This window comes from Neoarius graeffei, chromosome 10 (assembly GCF_027579695.1).
Source record: "Neoarius graeffei isolate fNeoGra1 chromosome 10, fNeoGra1.pri, whole genome shotgun sequence".
Taxonomy (NCBI): Eukaryota; Metazoa; Chordata; class Actinopteri; order Siluriformes; family Ariidae; genus Neoarius; species Neoarius graeffei.
Window position 1 is genome coordinate 89206944 of NC_083578.1, and position 24465 is coordinate 89231408.

General features: G+C 44.7%; 1 protein-coding gene across 7 annotated transcripts in view; it reads left to right on the plus strand.

Annotated features, from left to right (window-relative positions):
- sema6bb (sema domain, transmembrane domain (TM), and cytoplasmic domain, (semaphorin) 6Bb) overlaps positions 1–24465 on the plus strand; it is a 247084-nt gene that overhangs the window by 177686 nt on the left and 44933 nt on the right. For 6 of the 7 annotated variants that reach the window (XM_060932570.1, XM_060932572.1, XM_060932571.1 and 3 more), the window contains one exon: positions 19351–21255. The exons of the other annotated variant lie outside the window; for it this stretch is intronic. In XM_060932570.1, the coding sequence (XP_060788553.1) occupies positions 19351–20294 (944 nt within the window). In that variant the 3' untranslated portion in view covers positions 20295–21255. Of the gene's footprint in view, positions 1–19350; positions 21256–24465 lie in introns of those variants that run through there. 7 annotated transcript variants of the gene reach the window in all.

Sequence of the window (24465 nt, forward strand, 5' to 3'; positions counted from 1 at the left end):
TTAACTTGTGTAATTTTTTTTTGTGGCTGTGTCCATATAATATAATATAAAGAACATTACATGGTGGGATGAAGATATGTAGTTTATATATAATATATACATTCACCACTCGAAGATAAACTTCACGTCTTCACGCAACCGTGTAATATCCTCGATATATTTGTAAATTAATTTTACATTACAGGTATTTTGCAGACGTTTTTATCCAGAGCGATGTACAACAAGTGCGAAAGTCATGGAACAAGATGTGCTGAACTTCTAGACTAGAAAGTTCTTGTGCCAAAGTAACGTACAGCCAGAAAAAGAAAAAGATTTCAGTGTCACCTCATAACGTGAAAAGTTTATTGTGATGTTTTTGTTCCATGTTTTAACAAGATATATATATATTTTTGACATTATTACGGCATACAAACGTACAACAATAGAACAAGATACTATTTCTCTTCCATGTACTTCTAACACCATCATCATCCAGTGTGTTCAGTATCAGCAGAATCTCGCAGCGTCTCAAAACAAGCATGAAGTATAACTTAATCCAATCAGGTAAATGAGCCGCGTTCCTCAGCGCATTCCTCCGCTCTCCAAACACAGTGATGTAACAGCAATCTCTCGTTACAACAAGATGCATGGTATATCGTCAGAGATGGACAAAGTACCCAAGTTCATTACTTAAGTGAAAGTACAGATCCCGCTGGTCAAATGTGACTCCAATACAAGTGAAAGTTGTCCAGTCAAATTTTTACTTAAGTTAAAGTACTGAAGTACTTGCTTTTAAAAATACTTAAGTATTAAAAGTACATTTTCTGTCAATGCATTTTGCATTATTGCAACAACGCTTGCAAAACCTAATGCTGTTACCAAAGACAGAAATGTGAATTCACAAAATGAACGCATGCTGTGCGTCATGGTGGTTTAACGTTAAGCTAGCTAGTCAGTGAAGCTCCACCTGACATGTTAGCAAACTCTTTTCAAACTCTAAATCAGATTGGGTAGCTAACGCTACTAGAAAAGAAAGATTTCTACATTCTGTTTATTTGGCAAGATTATGCTAAAACATATTTCTGAAAGGACTTCAGATAAGTTAACATTATTCATGTTAGCGTAACTCTGTTTTTACATGCTAACTAACAGTGTCCAAGTTAACTAGCTTTGCGTTAACGTTAGCCGTGGACAAGGCTACGGCAACTTGGCGGGCAAATCCATAGAAAGTCATTTGACTAACCAGACTGCGTAGCTGCATTTGCAATGTTATCGCTAGCTCTAAAAGCACAGACAACTTCGTTGCAAGCTTTCTCTTGGAATAAAACGTTTACAGACCTCAATATGCTTCCACAGGTTGGACGGTGAGTTTTTGTAGGCCGTGATGTGGTTCATTTTCAACAAAAAAAGCAACATTTAAAATGAAACAAATCTTTAATCCTTTCTGAAAACTGAAACGGGTTCTAGTTATGGCAATGGGTACGTGCATTCCCCAGAAGAACCGCCTCCTTCCGTTCTGCCATCAACTGATCGTGTTAAATAACGCTGCTGAGAAATCATTGATCTTGATTTTATCCAGTCTATGGATGTGACGTGACCCTAGTGATTACTGATCGTCTGTCTCAGTGTCACCTGCGAAAAAACCAATCACGTTTTAGAAAAGAAAAGAAAAAAACATCCACTTTCTAAGCTGCTTCATAGTAATGAGTAACGAGGACCTTGATAGAAATGTAGTGAAGTGAAAAGTACGATATTTGCCTTTCAAATGGAGTGAAGTTAAAGTCATAAGTTTCCAAAAAAAAATACTCAAGTAAAGTACAGATACTCAAAAAGTGTACTTAAGTACAGAACTCAAGTAAACGTACTTTGTCACTGTCCACTTCTGTATATCGTTATACCAAGAAAGGTTTATTATTATAATATGAAAATATCTGGTTACAACAATAAATATTTCACGTTATAACATGATACTGATACTTTTTTCTTTTTTTTTTCCTTTTTTTGGCATGGAAGCAATATGGTTCTGTAGTAATGAAATAAAATGAAACTATAAGTATTAAAACAGAGGAAGTACACCATGGCATCACCCATGTGTGTGTGTGTGTGTGTGTGAGAGAGAGAATAGACCATGTGTTTCTGTTTATTTTCTGAACCGGCAGCCGCTTTATCCTGCATTATGAACTCAACACTTGCCCTCGTTTTAAAACCGCTTGCTTTCCGTATCGCACTAACCCTCAGCCTGTTTTGTCACTGAACCCAAACGTAATTATGCTGGAAATCGCTGTGGTTTGGAACACAGCCGGTGGAACCCTGATGGAGTCCACATGTGTTAATTCGAGGCATTTGTGTTTATTGAAGAACGGTAAGTAAGGACTAATTAAACACTGCTGCTTGTAAACATGCGGCTTTTGATTGATTAGCACGTGACTGCATTGCTGGGTAAATGTTTCTCATTCTGACGCTAACTGTGTGTGTGTGTGCGCGTACCTGTGTGTGTGTGTTATATTCTCGTGCTTTAGTATCGGCCTGAATTTGTAGCAGAGTTTTGCTATTAAAGAACGAATCACTCAGACTCTGGCTGCTACTGTTACCACCCTGAAGCTGGAGTGTTTTATTTCTCTGATACTACAGAATTGAATATTTAAAGCTGTACTGCCTTTCAGATTTTTCAAGTGTAGGTCATAAAAAAAATTTCCCCAACACCCAATTATTTTTGTTTAGTAACCGAAAGCTACTGAATTCGAATCACAGACTTCCAATTTTATTAGTACCGTATTTTAAAAAACAGAACAATTAATGAATTTATCTCCACGTGGCCCTAAATTCTCCGCTATTTTTTCCTGCTTCACCATGACCCAATTCAAGATACTACGACATGCATCACGTGGTGGGCTTTCCCCGTTCACGCAAGGCATTGTGGGATACAAATTTGAAACAGGAGAGAAAAATGGAGGATGTGAGTGTGCGAATGAAACGTGAAAGACCGACTACAGTAACGGAAAGAAAGCGAGAAGAAAAGACGTTATGTTATATACGAAGGAAAGGAAACGCAGGACCAAACTAATAAATATGGGCGCTCAGTGAGCACCTCGGTGTGATCAGCTGTTCGTTTAGCGACAGAATGATGGAACTGTCAGTGCACGCTCAAAGGGAAACCTGTAGATGGCAGTAATGCAACACTGTGGATGCCAGCTGCCGTAAAACCCAAAAGAAGAAGGTAAACCTGCGCATGCGCACACGGACTTCCTCTGTCTGCTTGACTGCGCGAAGTGAAGCGAGCGATTTCATGCACACTATTTGCTTTAATCCCCTCAAATTAAATAACTTCCCAGCCACAGAATGGCCTGATATTTTGTGAGATATTACCTGGCGACTTGTCCAGGGTGTACCCCGCCTTTCGCCCGTAGTCAGCTGGGATAGGCTCCAGCTCGCCTGCGACCCTGTAGAACAGGATAAAGCGGCTAGAGATAATGAGATGAGATGAGATTACAGAAATAAACATATATCACAATGACCACATTTCAGACGGAACTAAATTTCACCGGTTTTATAAAATCAAAGGCCGTCTAGCTTTAATAATTATTACACGAAATTGAGTCGTTACATGCGCTGTTAGCCAACAAGGCGCTTCGCACAAAGTAAATTCGATAAATAAAAACTTTATACAAAGCGTCCGACAAAATCATTTCCGCTTAGAATGTAAACAAACCGGCGAAATTACAGGAACAATTTGTGAAAAATGCGATAATAATAATAATTCTTGAAAAATAAAATTAAAAAAGATACATTCTTACCATCAAATACTTTCATTCAATATTTTTTGTATTTTTGGGGTTTTGTTTTTGAGTAGAGTTTTCATTTCGGCCTCGGTTGGTTCAGCAACACGCTCTGCCATTTTGTTTTTCTCTACTCATGAGCTGTATATGAGCTGATATCCTAGTAGTAGAGTAGCCAATCAGAGCACGTGATTGCTCATGTCCAGTGAATGTGGCTTGAATAAATCTTTGTCATTGCACATTTACACTGTACAATGAAATCAGATGCCATCCTACCAGTGCAACGTCTGCTTATAGAAATAAAAATGTCTATATAATACATATTAACAACTCTGTGCCATTTGCTAATCATTTTTAAAAATCGCAGCTTGTCATTTTACTGACAAACGGCAAAGAATCGTAAAGTCCTCCATCCTGAAGGTGTCGGAAAACTTAGTTACAGCTTCGCCGCCGACACTGGAGACTCCATCCATAAACGTTACATAAACACATTTCTCCTGACAGGAAATGGCACCACGTCAATTTGATTTTAATCCATTTATACGCCATGTCGTCCCTGTGAATGAGCCGTTGCTATAGAAACGATGACGTATTAGAACCAGCGCATTAATACGTATGTGCAGCATAGCTGATTATTGTGACACGCCTTCTGTGTGTGTGTGTGTGTGTGTGTGTGTGTGTGTGTGTGTGTGTGTGTGTGTGTGTGTGTGTGTGTGTGTGTGCGCGTGTGTGGTCTGCTTTTAACACAGCCTGAGAAAGAAAATAATGGAGAGAGGCAGTGAGTGAAAAAACTGAGACACAGCATAATGAACACTCTCTCTCACACACACACTCACACACACTCACATGTGCCAACACGTGTCTCTCTCTCTCTCTGTCTCACACTCTCTCTCACACACACACACACACACACACACACACACACACACACACACACACACACACACACACACACACACACGTGTATGCATCAGAGATGGTGTGTGCTGCAGAAGTTAGCTGAAGAGTAAAAGGGTGCCGTTATATAAACCTGAGTACTGCATGTTTTTAGTCACCACACACACACACACACACACACACACACACACGAGCTGAAGATCAATGAGCCCGCACTCAAAGAGCTGCCAATTTGTCGGCTAATCCATACAGCAGCTGGGCTTTTAATGACACATATCTGAAACTCGGGGCCACAGTGAGCTAGCCTTCATTAGTGCCACACACACACACACACACACGCAGCAGGAGTGTGGTTTTAAAGTCCCAGTTCACTAGTGAAGTGCTTTTGTTTCTGTTACGTATCAAAAATTAACTCGATCCCTCGGCATTAATGTTTGGGGTTTTTTTAACACCTGATAATACTTAAGTTGTGACACTGAGTATTTACATTTGTAGCAGTTCTATATGAGTGGGTGGAGCACAGAGGACGGCAGGACAGAGATCAGGTTTACAACTAGGCTTTATTGCCACACTTTTCAGTCTAACAATATCCAGTGACTAACACAGACACCCACACACAACCGGCGTCTGGTTCGGGGATGAGCTCCTCTGCTCTCTGCTCTCCCTCTTTAAATAGGGCGCGGTCACTGGGAAGCCACAAACACAGGTTAATTGCTCTCAGGTGTAGTGATTCTGCCACTTACCTTCCCTGACTCCGCCCTCCTGTCACAGACCGGTGCTTGACCACGCCCCCGCTGCCACATACCCCCACCGTCCGGCCTGCAGCCGACTCCCTCCCCCCCCTTGACGGGAGAGGAAGTCCGCCACGACCATCTGCGCCCCCGGCCTGTGGACCACCTTGAAATTAAAGGGTTGGAATGCCAGATACCAACGGGTGATCCGCGCGTTGGCATCCTTCATACGGTGGAGCCACTGGAGGGGCGCGTCGTCCGAACAGAGGGTGAAAGGGCATCCCAGCAGGTAGTAGCGGAGGGTGAGGACCGCCCACTTGATCGCCAAACACTCTTTCTCTATGGTGCTGTAGCGCCCCTCACACACCGACAGCTTCATGCTGATGTACAAGACTGGGCGGTCCTCCCCCTCCACCTCCTGGGACAAAACCGCCCCCAGCCCTCTGTCCAACGCATCCGTCTGCAACATAAAGGTGAGAGAGAAGTCAGGGGAGTGTAAAAGTGGCCCCCCACACAGTGCAGCCTTTACCTCAGAGAAAGCCCGCTGGCATTGCTCCGTCCACTGGACTGGATCTGGTGCCCCCTTTTTAGTCAGATCAGTCAGCGGGCTGGTGACGTCCGAATAATTAGGTATAAACCTACAGTAATAGCCAGCCAGCCCCAGGAACTGTCTCACCCCCTTTTTGGTCTTGGGCCTCGGGCAGGCTGCAATTGCTGCCATCTTATTAATTTGGGGACGCACCTGCCCGTTGCCCAAGTGGAAGCCCAGATACCGTACTTCCACCCGCCCAATCGCACACTTCTTTGGGTTGGCTGTGAGCCCCGCTCGCCTCAGCGACCTAAGGATGGCCCTCAGATGTTCGAGGTGCCTCGGCCAGTCATTACTATAGATGATGATGTCATCTAGGTAAGCAGCCGCATACGTGGCGTGGGAGTGGAGGACCCTGTCCATCAGCCGCTGAAACGTAGCGGGCGCCCCAAACAGCCCAAAAGGAAGTGTGACGAATGTAATCCAAATGGTGTGGAAAAGGCCGTTTTTTCTCGGGATAGTGGAGTCAAGGGGATCTGCCAATATCCCTTCGTCAAATCCAGTGTCGAATAAAAGCGAGCCGTGCCGAGTCGATCGAGCAACTCATCAATACGAGGCATTGGGTACGCGTCGAATTTAGACACTGCGTTGACTTTTCTATAGTCCACACAGAACCGGACCGACCCGTCGGCCTTGGGTACCAAGACCACCGGGCTGCTCCAGTCACTGTGTGACTCCTCGACGATGCCCATTTTGAGCATGGTCTCAAGTTCTTCCCGAACCACCTTTTTTTTGTGTTCGGGTAGCCTGTAAGGGCGGCTACGCACTACCACCCCTGGGGGCGTCTCTATGTGGTGCTCTATGAGGTTAGTGCGACCGGGCAGGGGCGAGAACACATCCGAAAACTCGGTCTGCAACTGGGCGACCTCCGTGAGTTGGGTCGGGGAGAGGTGGTCTCCACAGGGGACCGGAGAGGTACATGATGCCAATGCCCCTTTTTGAACCTCTGGCCCCAGCTCCGCCTTCTCCGGAACCACCGACACCAACGCCACGGGGACCTCCTCATTCCAGAGTTTAAGCAGATTGAGGTGGTAAATCTGTAGCACCCCACCCCTGTCCGTTCCCCTCACCTCATAGTCGACGTCCCCGACTTGCCGTGTGACCTCAAAGGGTCCTTGCCACTTGGCGATCAATTTGGAGCTCGATGTGGGCAACAGTACGAGTACCTTATCTCCCGGTGTGAACTCCCTATGGCACGTACCCTTGTTGTACAGGTGGGCTTGCCGTTCTTGGGCCTGCCACAAATTCTCCTGGGTTAGGTGGGTGAGCGTGTGGAGTTTTGCGCGCAGGTCCATAACGTATTGAATTTCGTTCTTACTTTGTGAAGGTCCCTCCTCCCAATTTTCCCTCAGCACGTCTAGAATGCCGCGCGGCTTACGCCCATATAATAATTAGAACGGGGAGAACCCTGTGGAGGCTTGGGGGACCTCTTGCACTGAAAACAACAAGGGCTTGAGCCACTTATCCCAATTACGTGCGTCCTCACTTACTAATTTTTTAATGATATTCTTGAGGGTGCGATTGAACCGTTCCACTAAACCGTCCGTTTGTGGGTGATACACGCTGGTGCGGATCGGCTTAATCCCCAATAACCCATACAGTTCGCGCAGTGTCCGTGACATAAATGTGGTGCCTTGATCAGTCAGAATCTCTTTCGGGATTCCAACTCAGGAGAAAATGCAGAAGAGCGCCTCTGCAATACTGTGTGCTGAGATATTGCGCAGAGGCACTGCTTCCGGGTATCGCGTTGCATAGTCCACCAGAACTAATATAAAGCGGTACCCTCGTGCTGACCGATCTAATGGCCTGACGAAATCCATCCCAATCCTTTCGAACGGTGTCTCGATTAATGGTAGAGGGCGCAAAGGCGCTTTTGGAATGGCCGCTGGATTTACTAACTGGCATTCGCGGCATGCCGTACACCACCTACAGACATCGCCGCGAATCCCCGGCCAATAGAATCGGGCCATTATTCGGGCTAATGTCTTATCCTGCCCTAAGTGTCCAGCCATGGGATTAAAGTGAGCCACCTGGAATACCAATTCCCGGCAGCTCTTTGGAATTAAAAGTTGCGTGACTCGCTCTTCAGTTTGAGTGTCCTGCATCACTCGGTATAACCTATCCTTCATAATCACGAAGTAGGGGAAGGCCGGGGTGGCGTTTGGCTGGAGTGTTTGACCATCGATTACTCTCACTTGGTCAAACGCATGTCGCAGAGTCTCGTCTCGCGACTGCTCTAATGGGAAATCTGCAAGGGATTCCCCAATAGAGAGAGGAGGGGCCGGCGGCTCCTCACTCTGACACGGAGATGACGTAGACGGCTCTGTGACAGCTGCTCCCGCCAATGCGACACCGGGCCCTCCCCCTGTTAAATGGCAGGACCCGCTCTTTACTAAGCGTGTCATTAAATCCCGAAATCCCGGCCAATCAGTCCCCAAAATTAAAGAGTGGGTAAGGCGAGGATTAACCGCCGCCTTCACTATAAATTTTTCCCCTCGGAAAAAAATGTGGACCGACACCAAAGGGTAGCTGTGAACGTCCCCGTGCACACAACACCTTCACCCCCTGTGCTCCCCCCAATGCCTCGTTCTGCACCAGGCTTTGGTGAATTGAGGTCTGATTGCAACCAGAATCCACCAACGCCTGATATGTATCCCCTTGAATACTCACTGGTATGCGATACGCTCCGGCCTGATCGAGGGTGGCTTCTGGCGCGTCGGGGATCCGAACCACCGCGCCCACCTCTATTGTCGTGCACTGCTGTTGGAGGTGGCCCGGTTCCCTGCAGCGCCAGCAAACCGGCCTGGGCTTCCTCTCTGCACCGGTGTTCGGGGGCTCACTCACCTGAGGGGGGGAGAGACAGACACAGAAAGGAGAAACGGGAGGGCACCGTGGGTGCGGCGGGCCGGCTGGGGTGGTGCCGGCCCCCGCCTCTGCGGTGGGGGAGTGGGGCAAGGACGGGACACAGGAGGAGGGAGAGAAAGAGAGAGAGAAGAGAAGAGAAGAGGCTGTCTGCTGTCCTGCCGCTGGAACAGCCGCCAAATGGTCCTCCGCCAGCTCGATGGCCTGATCCAGCGACGCTGGGCGGTGGCACTGGACCCACTCCACGGTTCCTGTCGGCAAGAACTGCTCCAGCACCACCTGATTGACGATCTCCTCGGTGTCGCGGTTGTTGACCCTCAGCCACCGCCAGCAGGCGTCCCGAAGTTGCTGGCCAAACGCGAACGGCCGGCCAACTTCCTCCAAGCGTAAAGCGCGGAAGCGCTGGCGCTGCTGCTCCGGGGTCCGCCCCATGCGCTGGAGGACGGCCCGGTGGAGGTCCGCGTAGGCCAGCCGGTGGTCGGCGGGGAGCTGTAGCACGGCCAGCTGTGCCTCTCCCGTTAGCAGGGGGAGGAGACGCGCCGCGCGCTGCTCCATCGGCCACCCCGAGGCCTCTGCGACTTGCTTGAAGAGCATGATAAAAGCCTCGGGGTCATCCTGCGGACCCATCTTGGTTAAGGTGAGGGGAGACGGGCCCGTGGTGGGAGCGCTGGTGGACCCTGCCGATGCGAGGAGGTGCCGGAACGCCTCCCGGTCTTCTTGCTGGGCCAGCACCAGGGCCTCGAAGCGCCGTTCTTGTTCCTTTCGGAGGGTGATGAGCGCCTGGTGCTGGCTTTGCTGGGCCGTAGCGAGGGCGTGGACCAGGTCGGCGAACGGGGAGGACTCCATGGGGCTGATCGGCTGCTGTGCTCCACTATTCCTCCTGAGTTTCAGCACCACTGTAGCAGTTCTATATGAGTGGGTGGAGCACAGAGGACGGCAGGACAGAGATCAGGTTTACAACTAGGCTTTATTTCCACACTTTTCAGTCTAACAATATCCAGTGACTAACACAGACACCCACACACAACCGGCGTCTGGTTCGGGGATGAGCTCCTCTGCTCTCTGCTCTCCCTCTTTAAATAGGGCACGGTCACTGGGAAGACACACAAACACAGGTTAATTGCTCTCAGGTGTAGTGATTCTGCCACTTACCTTCCCTGACTCCGCCCTCCTGTCACAGACCGGTGCTTGACCACGCCCCCGCTGCCACAACATTCCACTCACAAACATGTTCACTGAGTGAGCACGCAAAAGAGCTACAAATAAAACATCCTGATTGAAATGAATCGTCTTTGTTTTATTCATTTTTTACAGGAGTGAAAATCTTCCGTTCAGTTTTTCCCGTTTATTCACTGTGTTACATTTTAGAAAAATCTAACAGCTAACATTAGCTAGCTAAGCTTACGAACTACTAAAGAAAGTGCTAAATGTGCAAATAGACAGAGTTACATGCACTGATATTGGAGAGCTATGTGGTAGCTTGCAAGATTAGGAGCGAATTTTCAGGTGGGAGGAGCCAGAGGTACGAACTTATGACATCACAAATCAGTGATTTCTTTCAAATGTGTTTTGGGAGCATGGTGTATTTGAAGTGCTGCTTTAAGCTTGCAGGCTTCTGTGCAGTTCTCTCTCTCTCTCTCTCACACATACACACACACACACACACACACACACACACACAGAATATAGAGAGCACAAAGAGACAGATGAAAAGAGAGGAGGAGAGTGATGGAGCGACAGAGCGAGTAAAGAACGCAGGAGTGTGTCTCGAGAGAGAGACGGCTCGCTGAAGATGAAAGGATGTCACAGAAAGGAGGAGACAAGGAGCGAGGGACCGAGGATGAGAAAAAAATACACACCCACACATACACACACAGAGAGAGAGAGAGAGAGAGATGAGATTAGCGACCAACACAGACAAAGAATAAAAAAGAAAAGGCCAGACGTCTGGAACATTTTTTTTTCTGTTCTGTTGCTAGCAACCCAATTAATTAGCATCGAAAACCCAGCAGAGGACACAGCGAGTCTCAACAAAAAAGTCAACAGAGTTAAAACTACACATTCAGCGCATTATGAAGTGAACATGGTGTGGTTTAGGACGCAACTGAGATCTAGCGTTCGGACACACCCTTTAATTTAAATGGCTGACATTCTAATAAACACACTCAACTCATAATGAAGGCCAGCTTTTAGGGCGAAGCTTTAAAATGACTTTTTCTTCAGGAAGTAGGGTTTAATTAAAACAGTTCTCTTTCTCATAAACACACAAACTAAACATCACATCGAGAGTTTGGGACAAAACCTTAAAATGGCCGATGTAAGAACACGATCCAGACTAATTCACTCCACAACAAGAACTTAAAGCTAGACTGCCTTTCAGATTTTTCAAGTGTAGGTCATAAAAATAATTTTTCTTGACACCCAATTTTTTTTTTGTTTAGTGACTGAAAGCTACTGAATTCGAATCACAGACTTACAATTTTATTAGTTTTTTAAAAAATAGAACAATTAATGAATTGAAGGCCACGTGGCCCTAAATTCTCGGCTGTTTTTTTCCTGCTTCACCATGACCCGATTCAAGATACTACCATACATCATGGATCACGTGGTGGGCTTTCCCTGTTCACGCAAGGCATTGTGGGATACAAATTTGAAACAAGAGAGAAAAATGGAGGGCGTGAGAGTGCGAATGAAATGTGAAAGACTGACTGCAGTAACAGAAAGCGAGAAGAAAGATGTTATGTTATAAACGAAGGAAAGGAAGGGGTAGTATCTCACTGGGCTGCAACAGCCCGCAAGTAGTTGGAGACACAACAACTGCGGTCAAATATGCGAATTAGCGACAATTTTCACTTGGAATCACACTGAATTGATATTCGCATATTTTACCGCAATTGTTGGGTCTCCAACTAGTCGCAGGCTGTCGCAGCCCAGCTTTCCCTCGGCAGGCAGGGAAGTGGAGGAAGCCTCACGGAAACTGACTTGAGAAAGGTTCGCGACGGCTTTGCGACACCAGCGACACATTTGCGGAAATTTTGTTGCACGAATTTTTTGAACATGTTAAAAATTTCAACAACGAAGGAGCGACACTTTGCGACTCATGCGAGGAAATTGAGAAGCCCTGCGAATGTTTCAAGACGCTTTTGAAACTCTCTCCCGAATGACATTCGCAATTTGTCGCAAGCTGTCGCAGCCCAGTGAGATACTGGCTAAACGCAGGACCAAACTAATAAATATTGTTGCTCAGCGAGCACCTCGGTGTGATCAGCTGTTCGTTTAGCGACAGAATGATGGAACTGTCAGTGCACGCTCAAAGGGAAACCTGTAGATGGCAGTAATGCAACACTGTGGATGCCAGCTGCTGTAAAACCCAAAAGAAGAAGGTAAACCTGCGCATGCGCACACGGACTTCCTCTGTCTGCTTGACTGCGCGAAACGAGCGATTTCATGCACACTATTTGCTTTAATCCCCTCAAATTAAATAACTTCCCAGCCACAGAATGGCCTGATATTTTGTGAGATATTACAGAAATAAACAGATATCACAATCACCACATTTCAGACGGAACTAAATTTCACCGGTTTTATGAAATCGAAAGGCCGTCTCGCCTTAATTATTACAGCTGTAGGGTATAAAAACTCTAGTACATGTACCATGTAAAGTATTTGGGACAGAATTGCCATTAACTCTCCAGCATTAAAATAAAAGCACTAAATAGTCATGAAGTCCAGTACTGCGTTTGGGACAGAACCTTAAGGTGGCTGACGTTTTAATAAGAACACTAAAAGGACAAGAAGACAAACATTTCTGAAGTGTTTATTAAATAAACATATAAAAATTATGCAACTTTTTTTATCCTTAAGATGGTGGACATTAGCCCTGTGATGACCTGGCGACTTGTCCAGGGTGTACCCCGCCTTTCGCCCGTAGTCAGCTGGGATAGGCTCCAGCTTGCCTGCGACCCTGTAGAAGGATAAAGCGGCTAGAGATAATGAGATGAGATGAGATGAGATGGTGGACATTTACATAACTACATTTGTGTGTAATTAAAACAGCGAATGTTTCAGTAAGAACGCTAAAGTAATAGGTGTCTAACGATATATCTCGCGATTATAATTTTAGGATGATTTGAATCAATGAAATGAAAAATTAATTGTAGTTATTATCAAGCTGCATAATCTTTTAGCGGGAATACACATGACTTCACTGTAGGAGGAAGTAACATCTCTAATACCACAAAAACACAAATAAAACAGACCTAAAGTGTAAAAGAGCTGCTGTGTGATTGTGTACAAATAGATTTAATAAGAAATCAGAGCTCTCTCTCTCTCTTTATACAGAGTGCTGAAAGATAAAGAAAAGCAAATGGAGGCAGAACAAATGTTCACAAACATTTATAAAGAAAAGGAATATTTTAGTTAACAGGTGATTATATTTTACTCCAACATTTACAAATGTGCGTAAATAATTATTGTTGGTTATTAAGAAAATGAAACAAAAAATTTGCTTGTTTTTTTTTATCCCCCGCTGGCCGAAAGACCCGAAGGGGGATTATGTCGTGGCGATGTCCATCTGTCCCAGGAAGGGACCTTCTGAAATCAACTCCTCTCACAATTTTTGGAGGAATTTCACGAACTTGGCAGGATTCTTTGTTATATGTTGGTAATACACATATTGTAATTTCCTAAAAATCAATCACATTTTACCAGAGTTACAGCCCTTAATTAACAAAATTATAATTGGACAATTTCATGAGTGTTTTCCTTCTGAAATCAACTCCTCTCACAATTTGTGGAGGAATTTCACCAAACTTGGCAGAATTCATTGTTGTACGTCGGTACTACGCATATTGTAATTTCGTTAAATTGGGTCACATTTTACCAGAGTTACAGCCCTTGATTAGCAACTTTGTACTTTCACAATTTCATGAAGGTGTGCTCGCCTTCTGACATCCACTCCTCACAATTTTTGGATAAATTTCTCGAAGCTTGGTGAAAGGCCTTGTTATATGACAGTAATACGCAGATTGCGATTTAATTTCGTTTGTGAAAATTTTCCCAGAGTTTTGACCCTTGATTAAATAACTTGTACTTTGACAATTTCATGAGGGTGTACGTTCTTCTGAAATCAACTCCTCTCACAATTTGTGGAGGAATTTCACCAAACTTGGCGAAGGGCTTTGTTATTTGACGGTTATACGCATATTGAAATTTTGTTTAATTTGGGCAAATTTTCCCAGAGTTATGCCCTTGATTATTAACAAACTTGTACTTTGGCAATTTCATCAAGGTGTGCTTGCTTTCTGAAATCAACTTCCCTCACAATTTTTATCTCCCGCTGGCCGAAAGGCCCGAAGCGGGATTATGTCGTGGCGATGTCCGTCCGTCCGTCCCTGGAAGGGTACTCACCTTCTGAAATCAACTCCTGTCACACTTTTTGGAGGAATTTCCAAAAACATGGCAGGATTCTTTATTATATGTCAGTAATACGCATATTGCAATTTCGTTCAATTCAGTCACATTTTACCAGAGTTATGGCACAGTTGCCAGCGGGGGATATTGTGCTCTTACAGCACTCGTTTTTTTTTAACAAAAGGAATATTTAAATTGATAAAGAACGGGAAAATAAATGTTGCATTTTTTTGGTAATAAAATTTTAATTTAGTATTTTTTTCAAAAGTACTGTGGGAAAATTGAATCCTGAATTGGGAGAATCATTATATTCCTAATAAATAATCATGCGAGTCTGGTGTTTTGGACAGAGCCTTAAGATGGCTGACGTTTTTGGGACAGAGCTGGAGATCTCATGTTGGTTAAATTATTTTTTACAGCTCGGAGATTTGAGTGCAAGCTTCAGGGCCCTCAGTGTGATCGCGATTACAGGAAGGTGAATCATCTCGTTCAGGTGGTCTGTGCAATTATAATAGTGGCCATAGGGCATGTGTGCTCATTACACACACACACACACACACACACACACACACACACACACGGTGGTGTTTCACAGGCCTTTCTACCGAGCGTGCTCCTGTGGGATTGTGCCTCTGTAATTGGAGCCCCAGCCTCGCTCACCGTTCAGCCGTGCGGCTCGGCCTCCATCACGCTTTAATGTTCTCCATGCCCGAGGGAACGCAGAGAGAACGAGCAGATCCACACCCATACACCTCTCTCTCTCCCTCCCCACCTCCTCCCCCCTGCTCGTTTTGTCTTCTGTGAGGATAAAGCCGGGCAGTTACAAAGGCAGCACTCTCTAATGGCCTGGCTTTATTCATGACCCGCTGCAGCGCCGGGACGAGTCGGAGAGCAAGACGAGGAGAATATTACAGCCCTCCAGACACGAGGACGATTTAAAGCCTCTTTCTCATTTAGAGGTAAAGAGCGGCGCAGGCTGGGTAATTTCCATCACAGGACCCAGCAGCAATAAAGTGCAAAATCCACACAGGTCGTACAGGAATGCAGGGAAGTTTTTTTACGATGTGAAGGTGCTGAAATTTTAATCTTCAGTCCTCGACTTAAAGAGGTAGTGCACGCTTAAATGTAGTTTGTAAGCTGATAGCTAAACGATTTGATTCAAACACACCACTGCTGGTGTTAATATTGACAAAATTACAAATAAATATTTGTTTATTTTAAAAAATCAGCAGTTTATGGGTTCAAAAATGGTTCAAAGCGCCATCTACTGGTCAAAATCATCCTGATGCTTTCAACGCCAATGATGATGTAGAGTTGACCATTTGGTACTTCTCTACATCATGACATTTTTATTAAAAAAAAAAAAAGAATGTTAACACAGTCAAATCAGAGGTCGGAGGCTCCGCCCTCCCCCAGCCCCGCCCTTGAGTGGAAGTCTGTGAAACAGCGCACATTTAACAGTTATTCCACAAAATCAAGTCGTACATGAGCTGATAGCCGACGAGGCGAGATTGAGTGGAATAACTGTTTTATTCTCTCCACATTCTCTCCACATTTTGCAAATTCTGTAAATAAAACCTTTATACAAAACGTCCTACAAAACCATTTCCACTTAGAATGCAAACAAATTGGCGAAATGACAGGAGCAATTTGTGAAAAATGCAATGATAATAATTATTGAAAAATGAAACAAGATACGTTCTTACCATCAAACATTTTTATTCCGTTTTTTTTTGGGGGGGGTGTTTTTGAGTAAATTCTCGGTTGGTTCAGCAACACGCTCAGCCATTTTGTTTTTCTCTACTCATGATATATGAGCTGATAGCCTAGTAGTAGATTAGCCAATCAGAGCGTGCGATTGCTCATATCCAGTGAATGTGGATGGAATAATTTCAGTTGTATGCTGATTGAGACTCGGTGAGAAACTCATGCCTCAGATATCCACGTATGAAGTACAAGTTTCTTGTCAGACTTCATCAGTTTAGAGTCCGTGCTTTAGTTACAGCCGTAAACTAAACACTAAAAGTGAACTGATGATGCCATTCTGTCATGTTATTCACTTCTTCAGGCGAGGAATTTTATATAAACAAACTTTTATAAAGTTTTAGTTTATTATTACCCCGAGATCTACAACCTCAAAATGACCGCCTTGAGAATCCAACATGGCCACGCCCAATAAAATCCCAGCTGCTGCATTTAAATTCTGTTCTGGAGTCGGAACTATTTTTCTCACCATCAGATTTGAGACATTTATTAAGACGGAGTGTTCATTTGCCTTTGGCTGAGCAAAACATTGTCAAATATGCAAAAAAGAGAGAGAGAGAGATATTGACACTGAGCTTGGTGCTTATCCTCACCCACACACACACTCATAACGTTTTACTTCAGACCCATAAAAATGATTTGATCACTGTTCTGTCTGATGGAGCTACTGTGAAAATGTGCAAATGCACTCATCACACACACACACACACACACACACACACACACACACACACACACACACACACCCCTGATGCATCCCTGCAGCTGGATGCAGCACTTGATGATGCACAGATGTGCCTCAGGCAGTGATTTGGCATGAATAGGATGAAGTGCAGGCGGAGAGTGAGCTCACGACCTCGCCGAGGAAATGCGATGAGAAACAGGGACGAGCCAAGACGGGATAAACTGTGTGGTGTTTTTAAAGTTTTATTTTATTTTACATCACGGCACCTGAGACCGTCTGACTGGCTGTCTGCCATGGAGGAAAAACAGAGAGAGCGAAAGATCGTTAACACGCTACAGAAATCCCAGAGAGAGAGAGAGATTGATTTTGACTTCTAAATGCCCTCTAACAATGAACTTACATCTGAGAAGAAATGCTTTAAAAAAAAAACCTGTCACATTCGTTTCATCAGGGATCATGAGAGCGACTGGAAACACGCCGTCACATCAGCATGCAAAATTCAGTGCTTATGTCCTCAGAGAGAGAGAGAGAGAGAGAGAGAGACAGACAATAAAATAAATGATAAATATAAACATGTGATCTGCAGCTCCACTCCTCCCAGAAAATCAATCAGCACCTTCTGACCAATCAGAACTCAGAACTGGAGTGCACTGAGTCAGTGTCAGGGGTGATAACGAGGATCGGGTGAAAATACATGTAGAGCCGATTAAACCTCAACACACCCGGACTTCTGAACCGGACTGAACAGGAAGTGGACGTGATGACGATGCTCTGAAGAGGAAACGACACGAAGCAGAATAAATGAGCAGAACAGAAACGAGTGTGAAGACAGGAAGTGCAGCAGGAACACATCAGAGTTCGCATTACAGGAACAGGAAGCGTCTTGGCTGAAACAAACACGAAGCCGAGGGAAAGGCGAGAAAGTTCTGGAATATCTGTGTGAATGTTCATCTGGGGGAAAGCTTCAAGGTGTCTGTCTGTCTGTCTGTCTGTCCGTCCAGGTATCTGTCCATTTAGCTATCTGTCTGTCTGTCTGTCTGTTTATCCACCTGTCTGTCTGTTTATCCATCTGTCTGTCTGTCTATCCAGGTATCTGTCTGTCCATTTAGCTATCCATTTCTCCATCTAACCATCTGTCTGTCTGTCTATCCATCTATCTGTCCGTCTATCCAGGTATCTGTCTATTTTGCTATCTGTCTCTCCATTTGTCTGTCTATGTCTATCCATTTGTCTGTCTAACTATCTGGATGTTTATCTGTCTGTTATCTCTTTATTCATCTATCTGTAAGTCTGCCTGTCTATCTACCTGTCTGTTTGTCTGTCTGTCTTACTGACTGTTTGTGGAGCTTTCTCTGTCCGTCCGTCCAGCCATCTCTGTCTGTCTGTCTGTCTGTCTGTCTGTCTGGGTATGTGTCAGTCTTTGTACTCATCTTTATGTCCATTTCTCTCTCTCTCTCTCTCTCTCTCTCTCTCTCTCTCTCTCTGTCTCTCTCTCTGTTTACCTGTCTGTCTGTTAACCTGTTTGTCTGTCTACCTGGATGTTTATCTGTATACATATCTGTTATCTGTTTTTTCATCTGTGTGACTACCTATCTCTCTGTCCATCTAGTTATCCATCTGTCTGTCTGTGGAGCCTTCTCTGTCCATCCATCCAAATATCAGCCCATCTATATGTCTGTCTGTCTGCCTGTCTATCTTTTTACTCATCTTTATGTCCATCAAGCTATCCCTCTCTCCATCTGTTTACCTGTCTGTTTGGTTATCTGGATGTTTATCTGTCTATTTGTCTGTTATCTCGTTCTTCATCTACCTACCTATCTATCCATCTAGCGATCAGTCCATCTCTGTCCATCTGTCTAATCTGTCTATCTGGCTCTCATTTTTTTATTCCCCTTTCTCTGTTTCTTTCTGCTTTATTTTTCTTATTTTTTCTCTTGTTTTCTTTCTTTCCTTCTCCATCTCTTGTCTCTCACTCTTGTTTTCTCCTGCTGTCTCACCTGTTCTTCCTTTCTCTCATTTTCTCATCTTTTGATCTGTTTTTCCATCTCTCGCCATCTTTCTTTTTCTCTCTTCATCTGTTTTTCTCTTAGTTGTCCTCTCTGACTTTCTCGCTCACCCACACACTTCAGCTCTTCATCTGTCCTTCCTCTATTTCCCTTTTTAGCTCTCCCCATTTTTTTTCTCTTCCATCTTTATTTTGGTCCATCTCTCGTTGCTCGTTGCTCATCGCTCTCCTCCGCGCTGCACTTGCGCAAGTTTGTCTTCATCGACTCCGCGTGAACTTTGCTCCACATGTAAATACAGTTTGGTGAAGTTTGGCGAGTGCGTATCCCGCCGCGGCCGTTTTTCACAGCACAGTTAATGTTGTGAGAAGAGCAGAGGCATAAAGAGATACTTTTAATCAGGAAGACAGTTATTACCGCTATTAACATTACCATCCACTTTAGCTAATGAGCATAATTATCCACTCGACCAATGGCAGAGCTCCACACTCCCCCTCAGCCTGCTGAGGAATTAATGACTCTGCCTTTTGAGGCTGATAAAAAGAAGGTCAACTCTGCTTCGTACTTCCACTAAAGCAATGCTGAGTGATGATTACATAAGATTGTGTTTTTGTTTTTTTATGAGTATTTATTATGTGTGTGTGTGTTTCAGGCTTACTCCAGGAGAGTTATGTGGAGGAACCAGATGGCCTGGTGTCCATCAACCTTCTCATCATGTGTGCCGTTTCTGCATTCACCACTGGGGCGGCGCTCTCTGCCCTGATGATCTGCTGGCTCATGACGTTCAAGCACCGACGCCACTCCAGGGGTGGGGCTTCGAGCCAGGCTGGGCGTCGCCATGCCGACAGGGAGCAGTGCATGCTAGGACACGGGCGTAGCAGCTCAGCGATTAGCGTGACAAGGATCAGTGGTGTTGATGCGCAGGTAGAGGACCTGTTCACTAATGGCTGGCCAAAATCTGGAGAAATCCAGGATCCGGGATTGCCGACTCCAGAACAAACGCCACTGCAGCAAAAACGGCCTGCTCCGGATGTCCATGACCACACCCATCTCCACCTTCCAGACTCGGATTGGGAGCAGAGCCAAACGTTTATCACCCAAACAGGTCCAAATGCCTCCATCATGTACCTGAGCTCTGATTACTTACAAGGCGGTGACGGAGACCAGCAGGATGATCCGGGTATCCCAAATGTTGAAAGGCAACACTATCTCATCCTTCCTCATCCCGCTATTCAGAAAGAGCAAATCCGGCATTATTCAGCTCCTAAGACACGCAATTCCGCCAGCGAGTACCGACCGGCAACGCCACAAGACTCGCCCGAGCGCAGGAAGGTAGTCTCGGCTCCAAATCCGCATTCGGATTATGGAAATCCGCCACACTGGAGCCAAAACGGCATCAGCAACAATGGCAAACCCAGCAGACACCACCATAACTATCCAATACAGCCACGTACGAACGCGGCGTTGGTGCGACCCGGAGTCCTCCACGCCACCAGGGGGCTCGGTGAGCTGCAGGACTTCAGCCATGTTCTGGGAAGGAGGATGGACAGTGAGAGGAGAGAAAAAGACAGAGAGTGTACAGCCAGCGGACAGTAAAGAGACAGAGAAGCTCCCTCTTTTCCAGAGAGCCGTGACTCCCAAAAACCTGCCCGAAAAACTGTCTCACTGCCATCGATAAAACCCCACAGTGTTGCTCGAAAGAATAAGTGAGACAGAATCCGAACCAAGCGTCAAGCTGAGCACTTGCCAGTTCGCCTCGTTCCCCTCCAGACCTTTAGCGCTTAGCATGTTAGCAAAGTTCTCCATCGCCCTTCTGCCCCCGATGACACGGAGCCATTTTTCAGGAAACCGGATATCAGTATACTGTGAAGTGTTCACGTGACTCCACAGCCAACGGTAGCAAGTCTGTCTAACAGGAAACAGTTCAGTGGACATTTTTGTTCTTTATTTCTCCAGTATATGTGTGTGTGTGTGTGTGTGTGTGTGTGTGTGTGTGTGTGTGTGTGTGTGTAAGATATACAGTGCGTCTTGATACCAGAGGCAAGTCTAGACCTCAGCTAAACATCAAGACAACAGAGCCGAGGACATCTAGCAGTCGAGCCACGCTGGAGCTTCTCGCTTACACAGAGCCGAGATCAAACAGACTCCTTACGTTTGCTTTCGAAGCATTCAAAGGACAAAAAGTGACTTAAAGCAACATCTGATTGCGATTTTTTTTAATCAGCCGTGTGTGTGTGTGTGTGTGTATATGAAAGACGAACGTCCTGATTTTGATGACTGACAGCGACAACAAGCCAAGACCTCAAAGACAACCTGAAATCTTGTTATTTCGTGTTTCTGGCTTTACTGTACACGGTTCATTAGTATCAATCAGTTAATAAACAAACGTGTTCTTTTATTGTATCAATCAAAACATTTTCTGATTTTTCGACGTGTCATGACGCACAGGTGGGCGGGGAAAATATTAATCGATAATATCTTTACATGTTTCTCCTCCCCTCCCCCCACATATGTAATACATATGTTACGAATAAACTAACCCATATCACAATCATAATCATGTGGTGAGTAAAACGTATTCAAATTTCTGTTTTACGATGTTTTTAGGTTAAAAACTGAATTGCTGATGCTAATCACTTGATTATTACGAATATTCGGATAACGTTAACATGACATAGCTAGCAGTAGCTATCTAATGTTACGTAGCTATCCAAGTTCATTAGCAAACATTCGGGAGGCTGTCATAACATGTAATTAAAACTGTTTACCAAGATTGCTAGCATCACTAAGACGTTATAGCATGCTAGCTAACATTGGTACATGTACGAAGAAGTGAAAATAAAAGCTGTTGTAACCATCGGATTTAAGACACACGGAGACGCCTGTCACTCGGCAAAATCAGGACGCCTATGAGAAAGAAAGAGCGCTCGCTAACAATCGTGGAACAGATGGAGAGATGAGATGCTCTGAACTGCGAGCTCTGGGGTGGTTTAGAAGTCATAACAATGACAACAGTAATAATTGTGGGTGGAGTTTGTGTGTGTAAATGTTTCTGATGTGTGTTTGCTGCTGGATATGAACACTGAGGGCTTTTGTAACCGTCTTTCTGCCTCACTGACTCGTCTCTCTCTCTCTAAATCTCCTTTCTGGAAAGTGAAATGTGATTCTCTCTCTCTATCACTCCATCTTGTCTCTGGGGTGCTGGTTCAGGAAGCGTCTCGGAGACACTGAGGCTCTTTGTTGCGGGCCGGACAGATGAGGCTCGTCAAGGCGTTATGAGTCGCACAGTGAGGGAATAGCAATGAGCGGCAGAATGAGTCCATCCCTCTGGGGCGCCGTCCTGATTCGAGCGAAGGTTTCAGTGGGCCATCAAAGGGGACAGGGGGTAGGGCGCAAAGGAAGGAATATTAAACAGAGACCTCAGCTTCTTCCTGCACTTCAGTTTCCAAACCGATTCCAAAAAAATATCAAATCAACATCATGATATCATCAAGAGTCCCAACCAATCAGAAATGATCCATCAAGAAATCACAGAGATAAAATAATAATAATAATAGGGGTGGGTCTTATGATCTGATGTGATGACTTGAGGAAGTACTTTTCCCTTCTGAGAAAAAAAAACCCATAGCTTCGTTGTTTTACCAAGTTGCGTTACTGTTACGTTTTTCTTTCACGTTATTTTTTTCATTGAGAAGATACAGTGCATCTGGAGTATAAGCAGGATTATTCTATCCACGTTCACTGGATACGAGCAATCGCATGCTCTGATTGGCTACTCTACTACTAGGATATCAGCTGATAGACTGTGAGTGGAGAAAAACAAAATGGCGGAGCGTCTTGCTGAACCAACCGAGGACAAAATAAAAACTCTACCCCAAAATAAAACCCAAAAAAATACAAAAAAAAAAGCAACAAAATATGGAATAAAAGTATTTGATGGTAAGAACGTATCTTTTTTTTTTATTTTTCAATAATAATAATAATAATAATTATAATTATTATTATTATTATTATTACATTTTTCACAAATTGCTCCTGTCATTTCGCCGGTTTGTTTACATTCTAAGTGGAAATGATTTTGTCGGATGTTTTGTATAAAGTTTTTATTTATCGAATGTGCAAAAAATAGAAATGTTCCATTTCTCAAAATCCAGTGAATGTGGATCGAATAAAACAGTTATTCCACTCAGTCTCATCGTACACGGATTATAGACAACTCAGGCCAAGTTTACATTAGACCATATCTGTCTCGTTTTCTTCGCGGATGCACTGTCCGTTTACATTAAAACGCCGGGAAACGGGAATCCGCCAGGGTCCACGTATTCAATCCAGATCGTGTCTGGTCCGGTGCTGTGTAAACATTGAGAATACGCGGATACGCTGTGCTGAGCTCTAGCTGGCGTCGTCATTGGACAACGTCACTGTGACATCCACCTTCCTGATTCGCTGGCGTTGGTCATGTGATGCGACTGCTGAAAAACGGCGCGGACTTCCGCCTTGTATCACCTTTCATTAAAGAGTATAAAAGTATGAAAATACTGCAAATACTGATGCAAATACTGCCCATTGTGTAGTTATGATTGTCTTTAGGCTTGCCATCCTTCCACTTGCAAGTGGTGAGTGACTTGCGCACAGCGGCTCAGTCCCGAATCACTGCTCGTGCGCTTCACTCGCGCGCTCTGTGAGCTGCGCAGGGCCGGAGTGCGCACCCTCCAGAGGGCACTCGCTGTTCAGGGCGGAGTGATTTGGAGCGCAGCCGCTGAGGAGGAAGCGATGAGCCGCACTGACACATTTCAACTTATGTGCCGAATTAGTCATGTGATTAGCGTATCCGTGGCATTGGCGTTGCTGTGTGCACGCGAATCGTGTATTGGCGTTGCTGTGTGCACGTTAATCATTTTTAAAAACGTTAATCTGATGATCCGCTGATACGGTCTAATGTAAACCCCACCTCAGTGCTACGTGCCTCGTCAGCTATCAGCTCATGCACGACTTGATTTCATGGAATAACTGTGAAATAACGTTGCAGTGTGTTTTCGGTTCATGTATCAGCATGTTTTATATCGATGTGTTTATTTGACAATGAAAACACAGAGTTGCGTTTCAAAGTGTTGAGGATGAAAACAAAGCACAGTGGTGGTGTTTCAGTGCTGTAAAAACACAGTGGGTAAAAAGGTGGAAAAAGAAAAAAGTAATTATTTACTTATTTGTTATTTAGTACCATACATATGATGTGGTTTTTTTATTAAGGCTGTCGTAAGAAAGAAAGAAAGAAAGAAAGAGAGAGAAAGCGAGAGCTGAGGAAGGGTGAAATATTCCGAAGAAAAAATCCAAACATTAAAAAGTCACAAATTTACAAGAAAAAAGCTTGGACAAAATAGTGTTGTTGTTTTTTTGGTTAAAGAACCACATGGCTTCACTTCGCAAGTTTGCATCAACGTCATCGCACCACAGACGCCACGGCTGAGCCGAGTTACAGGAAATGAAGTCTTTCATCCTCCTCAGTCATGAAGAATAAATCGCTAAGAGATTTTCAATGACATTTCTCAGAATGCACTGCAGCCGGGAATCATGTGATCGTTCTCTCAGTGAATATCAGGTTTTTATTCCCTCATAAATTTGTGATTTTTTTTTTTATCTCAGAAATTCAAAGGTTTTTTTTTAAATGGAATATTACCCCCTTCCTCATTCAGCTCCATTTTTTTTTTTTGCCCAATACGCCATCATATATACACCTGTAGCTGTACAGAGATGTCCACAAGTCCCG